Genomic DNA, 11,568 nt, shown 5'->3' on the forward strand with positions numbered 1-11,568 from the left:
AGACACACATCCGATCTCATGGATGATTACGTTTTCAAATCATACGCAATCAAATGCGTCAACAACTTTCATTGACGTAGTCTAATAGAAAATGATAGAAAGTAATAAGGAACAACGACAAACGAATCAAGTACTTTGATAAAAAAAATTGTAACACCTTTCTGATTTTACAATCTAACCTAATCCCGAAAAATTGTGAGATAGCGGTATGGGCAAACTGCTAGAAAACCCTGCACGAAACCGAAAATGGATTGGACAACTGACGACAACGTCAAGTGTGCATATCTTTAGCACGGAAGGTGCAGAGAGATTGCAGCAAAATGCCGATACAACCCCACTTTCCACTTCTGGAAAGCTGATGGCGAAGGGAATTTTGGAATATATGAGTACTGAGACAAATAATGCAGGTGACGCAACATCATCTTGTCACAGAATTAAACTTCAAGTTCCTTCACCGTTTCCCACGTAAAGTCAGCATCTTCACGGCCAAAGTGACCGTACGCGGCAGTCTTTTGCATCACCGGTCGCTTCAACTGAAGTGACTTTTGAATCATGCCGGGACGAAGGTCAAAATTTTTCTTGATGATCTCAACTAAATCGTCATCAGTCAATCCTTCCTTCACTGTACCGTAAGAGTCGACATGAATGGACAGTGGGTAAGGCACGCCAATAGCGTATGACAATTGCACAATCACACGGTGTGCAAGGCCCTGGGATACTAGCGACTTGGCTACCCAACGCGCAGCATACGCGGCAGAGCGATCAACTTTAGTTGTATCTTTGCCAGAGAAGGCGCCGCCACCGTGGGCACCCCATCCACCGTAAGTGTCAATAATGATTTTTCGACCTGTCAAACCCGCATCACCATGTGGTCCACCAATCACGAAACGGCCAGACGGGTTCAAATGATATACCGTCTTGTCGTCGAGATACTTCTCCGGTATCACAGTCTGGACTACATGTTTCATCAGGTCGGCATGAATCTGTTCGTTTGTAACTTCATCATTGTGCTGAGTAGAAATGACCACAGTGTGTACTCGTTGTGGCACCATACGACCATTTTCTTGTTTGTATTCCACAGTAACTTGTGTCTTACCATCAGGGCGAATCCAGTCAAGAGTTCCATTTTTGCGGACATCTGTGAGCTTGGAGCCTAGCTTGGTCGCCAAGATATGAGAAAGTGGCATGTATTCGGGAGTCTCGTCAGAGGCGTAGCCAAACATGATACCCTGATCACCAGCGCCAACATCCTCTTCAGTGACTGAGTCCACTGACTGGGCAATGTCAGGAGACTGCTGCTCAATGGCTACGATGACATTGACAGTTTTGTAATCAAGTCCCTTCGCAGGATCGTCGTACCCAATCTCTTTGATAGTGTCACGAATGACCTTTTCGTAATTGACAATAGCCTTAGTCGTAATCTCACCGAAGATCATAACCATGCCAGTCTTAGCACACGTCTCACATGCAACGCGCGAGTTAGGGTCCTCAGAAACACATGCGTCGAGCACAGCATCAGATATCTGGTCACAAAGCTTGTCCGGGTGGCCTTCATTCACAGACTCCGAAGTGAAAAGGAAGGTGCGATCTTTTGTTGAATTTGACTGAGTCATTTTGTATGCCTTGAGAAGGAATGAATGTCGATGCCGGCAAGCAGATTGAAAAATGATTTCGATAACGGGCTTCGATGTGCTAAAACACCTCAACTACGAAGACGAAAAACCTTAATAATAGAATGACCAAAACAACAACGTGAAGTGGTGGACCCTGCGCGTCAAAATGTCAACCAATAGGCACGCTAAGTGGCGAGACTCTAGCCAATCGTTTCTGTATTTGGCGTCCCGTCAGTAAACATATGGTGTTCTTTCACTCCAACCAATATCAAAAAACTTAATGGTTGCTCGCTTCTGCAAGATAGAGGTTTTGGGCTTTGTCCACAAGAATGGTCGTGAGCGATTGCACAAAAACAAGTCTCACATGTTCTTCGACTTATGCCCTTCTCTCAACTTTCGAGTACGTCACTCGAAATAAACCTGAATTTAAGGAACTGGGATGGGATTATATAATGAACATGCAATTCAGTTGCCTCAACATAAGAGTGCAGACGAACTTTGCATATGTTTGCTTCTGTAATGAATAAATGTTTATTTGTTGCGATATTCTTACTGAGAAAATTTGGACCCTGTGTTAGAATACGACTTATTGCTATCTTCTCCAAAAATCAATAATTAGTAGAGAAATTGGCAAACATGATGTTGCCATCGTTGACGTGGGGCACGTGGGACGACGCGGAGTGGGCTCTTGCAAGTAGAGTAGACACAAAGGAAGCATCAAACAATTCAAATCTCGCAACCTCAACTATAAGCCAGCGAAGTAATAAAAAATTGCGCAAAAAAGGCTCCAGAAATTCGCAGCTTTGGTTTGAAGAGCTGCTGGATCGCGTAGAAAGCACATCAATCGGTCGCAGCAAGTCCATCTATCACTGCAATCCGCTCAATTGTATGCACAATTTACAAGAGACGGTAGAGACAAAGCAACAGGGCATTCCGTGGGCCAAACTACCCTCTGGCATTCATCCACGCGATGGCAAGCTACCAGCAGAGCGAGTACTTAACAAGCAGCTACAAGTGGACAATCTTGTAGTTTTTTTGCGACGTATTCTTCGGTAAGTTTACACGTCATAAATCTTGTAATACGCAGCTAAAGGTCTGTTTCAGGTCAGGCGATGTCGTCGTGGAATTTTGCGCTGGATCAGGATATGTGGCACTTCCGCTCGCTTGTCTTTTTCCAGAGTGCACATTCGTCTTGCTCGATAAGAAAGAAAGTTCACTCTCAATAGGTAGCAAGCTTCTTTCATTGCTGTGTTTGAATTTAACTGACGTGTGTCGTAAATTTTTCCTATTAGCCAAAGAGCGTATTGCTGCTGCACGGCTGACCAACGTGAACATTTTTTGTGGATACATTCAAGACTTTGACAAGTCTTTTGACGTTGGTGTTGCGCTTCACGCTTGTGGTGAAGCCACTGACCTTGTAATGCAAAAGTGTCTGGTAGAGCAAGCTGCGTATGTACTTGCCCCATGTTGCGTCGGAAAAATCAAACTTAGTGGGTTGGCATACCCTCGTTCGGCTGCCATGGCACATGAGCTTTCACGAACCGAATACGAAGTGTTGGCGAAGGCTGCCGACTTTGGCCACTTGAGTTCCACTTCTGTGGCTTTGAGTGATATTAATCGAAGACGGCGACGCTGCAAGACACTTCTCGAGAGTGATCGCAACATGTGTGCTGAAGAAGCTCAGTACGACACTTTCATGTTTGTCATGTATCCGTCTACTGCCACGCCAAAGAATGACGTGTTAGTAGGAATTCCACGAGGGAATGCTGATCGATCCTTCCAACTTGAATGTGAGGCCACACTTTCAACCGAAGCGCTCGTACTGAAAGCGACTCATTCGATTATTCCTTTGGCCCCTCGCTGTTCTACATCGTACTAGATTGACATACACTGTGCAAACAATAATTTAATTTAAATTTCAATCAATACGCATTGTCTCGTCCCTCCGTAAGCATTTTGAAATTTGCTATGACATTAACGCTCGACATATTCGCATAGAATAAATGGCTCAATTGAGTCCCGCAACAGCAGTCATTATTGTGATTGCTTTGATACCACCTCGCGATCCCAGGGACAAAATCGACGCAGCCCAGTTCCGTTCTTTCCTGATGATGGAGATAATCGTGACCAGCACGAGCTACAAACTTTGTGATCGCAAGGTTTCATCTGCACTAGCGCTTCATCACTGTAACAGAGCTGGCACAGGCTCAAGTCGTCATCATCCACCATCTCCAATGGACTGGTCTTTCGAGTGAGGTGTTTTGATTGCATTAAATTGCCAGATGTCTGAGAGGTCTTGTGTTGAGCAGCAGTCGTCTTCTCCTCCGTCCCATTTTGAAGCAAATGTACCCTTTCCTGAGCTGAAGACGCACGATAAGTCTTTTTTACTGAGTCTTGTCTGCGAGTTATATCTTGAACTCGCTTAGTATGAGCTTTGGGAGAGGAAGGACCACTTGATGCAGAGGCCACCGCACATTGTTCACCTTGTGAGCTTTCGGCGAGATTTTTCTCTATAGTGGCATGGAGATCGTCAAATTTGGGCACCATAAGACTTTGTCTTCTACCTCGATGTCGTTTACGCAATGTCGCTTGATCTAGCAGACAGCCAGAACATCTGGTTCAGCGATAGTAAAATACAGTTCAAACGACAATCAGTACCTGGCAAAGAGCTTGTAGAACGAGTGCTGCTTGTACACATGTCAGACGCTTGGGCAAACGCCATACCCCAACAGTTCCATACCCTCGTCCGAACCGTGTTTACTGCATCCCGAAATGCAGCCACATTTCTATTACACGTCTGAGTACCCGTCGGTGCATTGTCAATGTCGAGTGAAAAAAAATCACTATCAATAACTCGACTCTTGCTGATGTCCATTCCTAATGTTACCATAAACACAGACCTTGCGCTCTCTGCCTCTGTCGCTACCAAGCTTGTCTCCATCAAGCTGCATTTTATTTTATCTCGGATCGGAAGCTCGTGGATCGCTGAGATGGTCTCGTGGATCTTCAAATACTCAAAATACCGCTGTTCATACGTCTGTGGAGAAATTTGGGTTCCAGTGTCGATGTCTGTGTACTCAAATTTATTGTTTTTCGTTCTAAGGTATTTTACCTTCATATGCATTTCACGATGAGCGTCTGCCTCCTTCCCTTCCTGCTTTATTCGTCTAAAATAATCTGCCAAGTTCTCCATTGATTTCTTGCGAAACTCTGAGTTTTCAGAAAACTTCGGCATTTCCTTTGCCGTAGGTCCTAAAAAATAGCCCGTTCTTGTATGAACCTCATTGACAATCGCGAAAGCTTCTGCACTCATTGGATCTAGCTCAGTATATCTCCGTACAAGCTGACGAATTTTCTCCCTGTGCGTGCCTTCAGTCTCAACTTTTGACTCTCTTTTTCGTTTTTTAGCACAGGGTTGATCACACAAATCGCTAATTATCGTCTGTGTCTCCATCTTATCACGTGTCTGTTGCTTAAGTGCCTGTAAGAACTTATCTCGATGTGTCAATTTAGCAAATGGCCCAGGCAAGAAAGTGAACTCAAGACAATCGCCGTCGACAAGTTCAATTTCCACACCTTTTGCTCTATTTTGCAATGTAGTAGTCTGCATCGAAATGACACATTTTATAGGTACGCAAAGGGCATCCGCTGCTTTGTGGTCACCACCGCTCCTATGGTGATTTGTGATGTCCTGAAGCTCCTTCTTGCGCCTTCCGCGAGCATTCGAGTCTGACATTGTCGTTTGAATCCACACAAAGCCACCACCTTCTTCAAGCGGCACCACACTAAGTGCGCCTAGACCGCCATCGATGCTCACACCGTTAAATTTGGCGGCTACGTGCTCATACACAACGCAACTCTTATTCTGTTGCTGCTGTTGCTGAAAGCACACAACCTTACGTTCTGACATACAGATGCGACTTAGTCCATTTAGATCAAGACGCTTAGCAATTTTTGTCGGTCCTGTGTCAAACAAATCCGAGAAGGATCCGAAGCCATACATGTCCTCATCCTCATTCATCGCCTGCAACGTAATCGACTGATTTTATGTATTGTAGGGATTCGGTAATTCTTAGTACAGTAATCAAAAAGTATTTAAATGCATCACGTTATAGTTCCAGTAATAAAAAAATGAATACTCTCAAATTGTGTAGCGCGAACTAGGGTCGACCGTATACTTCCGTACATTCTTTTGCATGTCTTCGCGCTGTGTACTCGACAGTCTCATTGTTACTTGATACGCAGCTTGTCGGTCTGCTAATATCTGTTCGTCAGACTTTTTGCCAATCTGTGCTACCATCCACACGCAGTCAAGTGCACTTAAAAAGCCACTTGAGGTGCCCACACCTTCATGCCACTCTGGTTCCTGTAACGAGTCTCCAATAAGACCGACGTATAGCTTTTTACCGTGTGATGATAAGATAGTTGCCGCTTTGTCAGCACGTGTAAGAGAGCTGAAATCCAGTAGACTAACGCGAGTAAAATCTGCTTTTCGAGGGATACCCGCAAAGTTAACAATCTCTTTAACAAACAATTGCAGAGCGCGTTCATTGACGTTAGTTTGCTTGACCAGGTCTTCTAAACTGGATCGATTTTCCTTCAGAACATGAAATTCCAACAAGTTCTGGCGCTTGGGGGTCATCACCAGATAGTGCATCTCACCACGGTAATACACGACGTTTTCCAGGTCGATTCCAAGATCACGCAACTTGTCGAGCATTGGATGTTTGAGCTTAGAAGTCCATGAAAACTCCTTGGCCTTCATTTCCTCAGATGTGCCAAGGTTTGGAAAGTAGCAGAGAATACCTAAGGATTCATTGCTATTGTAGACAAAGCGATTAATGCCACTTAGTTTGGCTAAGTTATCATTCGCTCCAGAAGCACCCAGTACAGCAGTAAATTCCATCGTTGAAATCTGTGGCTGGGTCGTTACCATATAATAAGGTTTGCCACCACTACTTTCCCGTCCAGGAGGCACGATGGACTCGAACTCGGTTGAGGAGTATACTGTCACACCAACCAGTAGCGCAATCTTAAGCAAAACAACCTGCAATTGCCGCATACTGATATGAAAGTGAGTGTTTGTTTTGCAAAACTGTGGGAAGAAAACTTTGGCACCAAGAGAGAGTAAATCCTGAATCACCCAAGGCCACAAGTGAAGCATGTTTTCACGACTAAAATGATCGCGTTTTTCCAGCACAATCACTTGACCACCCAATAGTGCCGCTTCAATTGCTCCTCGAAGTCCAACAGGACCAGCACCGATAATGCAAAGACGTTTTCGAGTTACAGGCTTGCGTTTGTAAGCATCTAAGCAATAACGCTCATCAAGAAGTTTGAATAGCTGTTTATGGCGGAAGCCCAGTTTACTGTAAACTGCAGATTTAATGTGGCAATACACATGCCACGGTTCTTTGATCTGGACACCATCAAGACCGCAATCTTGGAGCAGTGTGTTGAATGTGGTTAAAGTATCACCCAAGTCTTTTGTAGCATTGAAGGCTTTGAATGAGCTCAGCACAGTAGATACAACTCGAGGTTGAATATTTTCTCCCAACACGGGAAATTCGGAAGAAATCGCCAATTGTTTTGATGGTGTCATTGGCTCACAAAGCTCCTTCACACGCTCAGACGAGTCGTGTATGATCCTCGACCATTGCGTTCTTGAAAGCCGATGCAGTCCTCGTCCGTTCTGACCATTTTTCTTGGATGTGTCTTCGCTCACAATTTGGTCAATTAAAACCAAATAAGCTGAGATGCGAGATACCCCTGCTTCAGATAGCTCCGCTTTTTTAATAGTCTGAGTAAGCTGCTTCAGAGTCGCATATAGTGCTGTCTGAGTCGATGATCTTCCAGCACCAACCTTTGGGTTTGCTTTATTTTCGGCCGGTGAAGTCGGCGATCTAAATGAATTGCTACGCTCGTCGTCGGCAATTTGCCCGTAACTCAAAAGCCTGGCTATTTTGTTACTCATTCGATCGATGTGCCGTGTGAAAGCTGGATTTTTGTCTGTTGATTCTTCCACATCTTCATTCGTTCGAGCGAGAGATGAATCGAACACTGGCGCAGCATCCACATCGGACCGGCTGAATTCGGACACCTCAGCGCCAGACCTCACCAAGGCATCGAGCAACTTGACCGTATCGACACGGTCTTTGCGTGTCTCGTCGCCACTTGAAGAATTTAAAGATTCAACGCTCAGGTTAGCGCGAGGTAAAACCTTCTCCTCTTCTTCAACCAGGAGCTGTCTCACCTTTTTCCATGCTAGTTCTTTCTCGGCTCGAGCTTTTTGCTTGCGCTCAGTCTCTTCTACCATAATCTGAACTAAACGATCAGTATCAATGTCGTCGGATGCTGCACTTGATGTATGGTGTCGTCTGGGCTGAGGATTGATACAGTGTATCATCTCGTTCCTACTCTCCTCATTTGAATTATCACTGTTAAAGTCAGACTCACCTGATGAGTAGTTCAGAAAGCTTTGAGCGTGATGATCGTCCTTTTTGACACAATGCACAGGGTCCGGTACGTGTAATCCATGTGGGTGGATAACGTCTTCGATAATGTACGCATCCGAAAAATCCCGCTCATCGACGAAGGCACGAGATTGATGCTGGGTTGGAAGACTGCGCTCCGAGCTGCATGGCAATGGCAAATTGGTTTTCTTCAATGTCGCCATTGCTGTAAGACTGGACAAACAATTTAAATACTACAACAAATAGAAGTGAGGAATCGGGCTAATGAGTCAACATGTCCATTTTGACTGTTACTCACGCAAAGGCGATTTATTGGATACTCTCCCGTAAGTAACAGCATCCTATAGCACCAAATGGTAGGTGAAGTGTGAGTTCAGCAATTGAAGCTGCTTTTCATTCAGTATCAAACTGCAGTTTTGACTCTTATAGATCCAATTTTACCTAGCTAACATCCTCCAGAGGGTTACTGAAGAGCCAAATGCATTGATAATGAAGCTGCTGTCTACGTCTTGGCTTGGCATTACGTATGCATGAACATTGGATAGAAGTTTTGCATTTGTAGTGAAAGTCTCTTTCCATACTGAATGTTCCTATGCGATCTCGTTTCTACATTGTAGCTTAAACATTATCATTTGTCATGATTGTTACACATGGTACATTCTTGTGGTCATATTCTCATTTGTGTTTTTAATGAGCACTGACCTAACCATTCACTTACCCACATGCTGTTACATTGTGCTAGAACTATTGAAAGAGTCATGATCTTCGCCAGATAGCAGCAGAAGCCAATATCTGGTACAATAAGAATTGTTATTACACCGTAAAAGACATTCTTTGCTGAGATTCAAGTGCATACGGGTGGTCATCACTGAGGAGTTGAGTTGCAGCTGGCTGTAAGGACTTGGACTATCAAGGCGTCTGGTCATTCGTTAGGGTCACAAACAGCAAATTTTCTTCATCCGAATATAACGTTCCGGTGTATTCACGCATCGCGACGCTCTTTGTTGCCTCTAAGGAATCTCAATTGATGGGTTCATGACATTCTTTAAGGTTCTTCTCTTACTCCCTAACGAGGTTATAGAAATGGGACATTCTTCACTTAATTAAGTACTGATTAATGCAAGGAAATAAAACAAGTCATCAGAAAAAAACTTACAAAGTACTAATTATATCACAGAAGTATGTAGACATTTCAGGAATGTTGAGGAACTCAGAGGTGAAGGAATCTCCTTGAAGAGACTAAACTAATACCAAATATACGCAGTTTACACAATATCATAACTAAACTGCATGACATGCAGCTAGAGGCCCAAATGCACCACGGACTGCTTCTTTACGGAGTCCCATCATCTATATCAATGTCGATGCTTTGGTATTGATGAACATTCACAATTGCACAAAAGTGCATAATAAAATGCTGTACAGTTGTACGACATATTGTACGTACCATGCCGTACGTGGACCTTACACTTCAATACAATGTACCATCTAGCTCACATTCTTTAGGGTTCTAGGGGTACTCTTGATGCCATTTTATGCACTTCTTGAGCGGACGATATATCCTAATCAATGCAGTTCGTCCACTAGCGTACGTTAGGAGAAATATTGCGGAATGTTACTTAATCCTATCTGACACAGTCCCAAATCGACGCATTTGTTCAAGTGTCACCAGAGCTGGTGTAGTTATCTTACTTCACTACTTTTAAAAGTTCCGAACATGAGTACATTGTACCAAACCAACACTTCAATTCAAAAACCACCTAAGTGATTGTAGTCATCAAAATCCGGTATTGAAAAAAAAAAATTAACCTAAATTGATTCACTGCAAAATTGAAGCACCACAGTAAATTTTGGAACATCATGACTGGTTATTTTACATTACTATATGGTCAGCTGAAATAACCTAAAGTGGAGTTTGCGAAAACGGGGATAGATCGAGCGACTTGGTTCGCTAAAGCACGCACCATCTCAATGTCGAAACCCAACACGCTTGCGATATCGTAGTATCGTTCGATAGCAGCACAAATACCACTTTCACCACCTTTGCTGATCGATGGCAGCACATTCACCAGCTTGCGTCGTTTCACTGGTTCTGCAAAGCACGGAAGACTGATCTCTGCATTTGCAGACGGCGATTGCGCAAGTAGAGTCTTATTCACTGCAAACGCTGTGCTTGAAACAGGTATAATCACTGTTTGAATGATGACATGGTTGTCGTGTCTTTCGGAAACCCAGAAGAACTGCCAATACCCAGTAAAGTCAGTCAACAGTGCCATCACTGGGTCATCAACGAGAACATCCAGCGCAATCATCTCCGGCAAGGCCTGGAAGACGGCGCCTCCTTTCACCTTCCTCTTCACTTCGATCAGCATCTTCACTTCGGGTAACAACTCTAAGTGGGTCGGGAACTGCTTTGCAAGATCGCTCAGTATATCCGTGCGTCCAACGAGATCAACATCGTGACCAGGGATAGCAGCGCTGAGATGATTCTTGTCTTCTTCCAAACCGAGTACGCAAAGCTGCTTTATCGTGAGCACGTCGCCAATGCTGTCTTCCACGTACTCCCGATATCTTTCGCGTTGTTGCTCCTCAGTGAGCACAACTACTTGGCCACGCTCATCGCGCACATTTTCTCATCTGCATGGTTGAACTGGATTTTGGTCTTCGGAAGTTAACGGAACCGAGCGCGCCGGCACCACACGAATATTCAGGTCTTGCAAAAGAGCGAGCCCCTTATTTGAGCTCATCTCCAGATGGACGTATCGCTTTCGCTTGGTCTGCACAATTTGCTCGTGAATTTCCTTGACCATTTGCGCTGTCGACAATGTCTCGTTCACAGCACCAACGGCAGCTTCTGGCACTTTTACCAGCACGTGAATCACCTTCTTTGTCGGCGCACTTGCAAACATGTCACCAATCTCATCTGCTGGGTCCATCTCTCTGGTCTCAGTCATAATCGTACTGATTCTAACGGGAGTTTGTTTTTGCTTTAACAGCTTCACGTTCGGGGCTCGCGACGGTAACCAGTCTTTATCCGATGTGAGCCAATTCTCCCCCTTGTTCGCAACGTAAAGCAGTCAGTTGGTCCGCATCGCACTTAATGACCGACGGCTTCTTCTTCTGGATCTATTCCTTTAGATGCGCAACCTTCTTGACATCGTTGATGCCCACGACGAACGAGGAGCCGTCCCCAATGACCACACACATCAACGACTTCATTTGCCGGCGTCTTCGTGAAGAAACACATGCGCATCATTTAAGCTAATCAGATCACCTTAACATTATTATTTTCAAATATATTCAGCAATATATTGGAACTAAATAATAGTGAGTTCATCTTGAGCAACTTTTGCCATATATAAAAAAAATATCCTAACTTTTCAAAAAAAAAAAAATACCCCAGCACGTAATTATCACCGGGGAGCCGTAATATTACACAACAGAAGATGTTTGTATTAGGAATGAAATAGCATAATTTAATA

The 11,568-nt window shown here is 44.2% G+C and overlaps 5 protein-coding genes across 5 annotated transcripts; 1 reads left to right on the plus strand and 4 right to left on the minus strand.

Annotated features, from left to right (window-relative positions):
• Positions 1-434: 434 nt before the first annotated feature.
• On the minus strand, positions 435-1,613 carry PHALS_11083 (s-adenosylmethionine synthase 2; the record flags this gene model as incomplete). The annotated part of the gene is made up of 1 exon (XM_024726615.1): positions 435-1,613. One exon carries the CDS (start codon positions 1,611-1,613, stop codon positions 435-437), a length of 1,179 nt encoding a protein of 392 aa, XP_024577274.1.
• A 636-nt stretch (positions 1,614-2,249) lies between these two features.
• On the plus strand, positions 2,250-3,492 carry PHALS_11084 (glutathione s-transferase c-terminal domain-containing protein homolog; the record flags this gene model as incomplete). Its single annotated transcript, XM_024726616.1, has 3 exons — positions 2,250-2,665; positions 2,718-2,839; positions 2,906-3,492. The coding sequence occupies 3 exons, from the start codon at positions 2,250-2,252 to the stop codon at positions 3,490-3,492; spliced, it is 1,125 nt and encodes a 374-aa protein (XP_024577275.1).
• Positions 3,493-3,647: 155 nt separating this feature from the next.
• On the minus strand, positions 3,648-5,634 carry PHALS_11085 (Zinc finger, RING-type; the record flags this gene model as incomplete). Its single annotated transcript, XM_024726617.1, has 2 exons — positions 3,648-4,207; positions 4,272-5,634. The coding sequence occupies 2 exons, from the start codon at positions 5,632-5,634 to the stop codon at positions 3,648-3,650; spliced, it is 1,923 nt and encodes a 640-aa protein (XP_024577276.1).
• Positions 5,635-5,754: 120 nt separating this feature from the next.
• Positions 5,755-8,538, minus strand: PHALS_11086 (Regulatory protein MLP and related LIM proteins; the record flags this gene model as incomplete). Its single annotated transcript, XM_024726618.1, has 5 exons — positions 5,755-7,673; positions 7,732-7,786; positions 7,867-8,319; positions 8,385-8,427; positions 8,528-8,538. The coding sequence occupies 5 exons, from the start codon at positions 8,536-8,538 to the stop codon at positions 5,755-5,757; spliced, it is 2,481 nt and encodes an 826-aa protein (XP_024577277.1).
• Positions 8,539-9,975: 1,437 nt separating this feature from the next.
• Positions 9,976-11,040, minus strand: PHALS_11087 (CRN-like protein; the record flags this gene model as incomplete). Its single annotated transcript, XM_024726619.1, has 2 exons — positions 9,976-10,674; positions 10,738-11,040. The coding sequence occupies 2 exons, from the start codon at positions 11,038-11,040 to the stop codon at positions 9,976-9,978; spliced, it is 1,002 nt and encodes a 333-aa protein (XP_024577278.1).
• Between the last annotated feature and the right edge of the window lie 528 nt (positions 11,041-11,568).

This window comes from Plasmopara halstedii, assembly GCF_900000015.1.
Source record: "Plasmopara halstedii genome assembly, contig: Scaffold_526, whole genome shotgun sequence".
NCBI lineage: Eukaryota > Oomycota > Peronosporomycetes > Peronosporales > Peronosporaceae > Plasmopara > Plasmopara halstedii.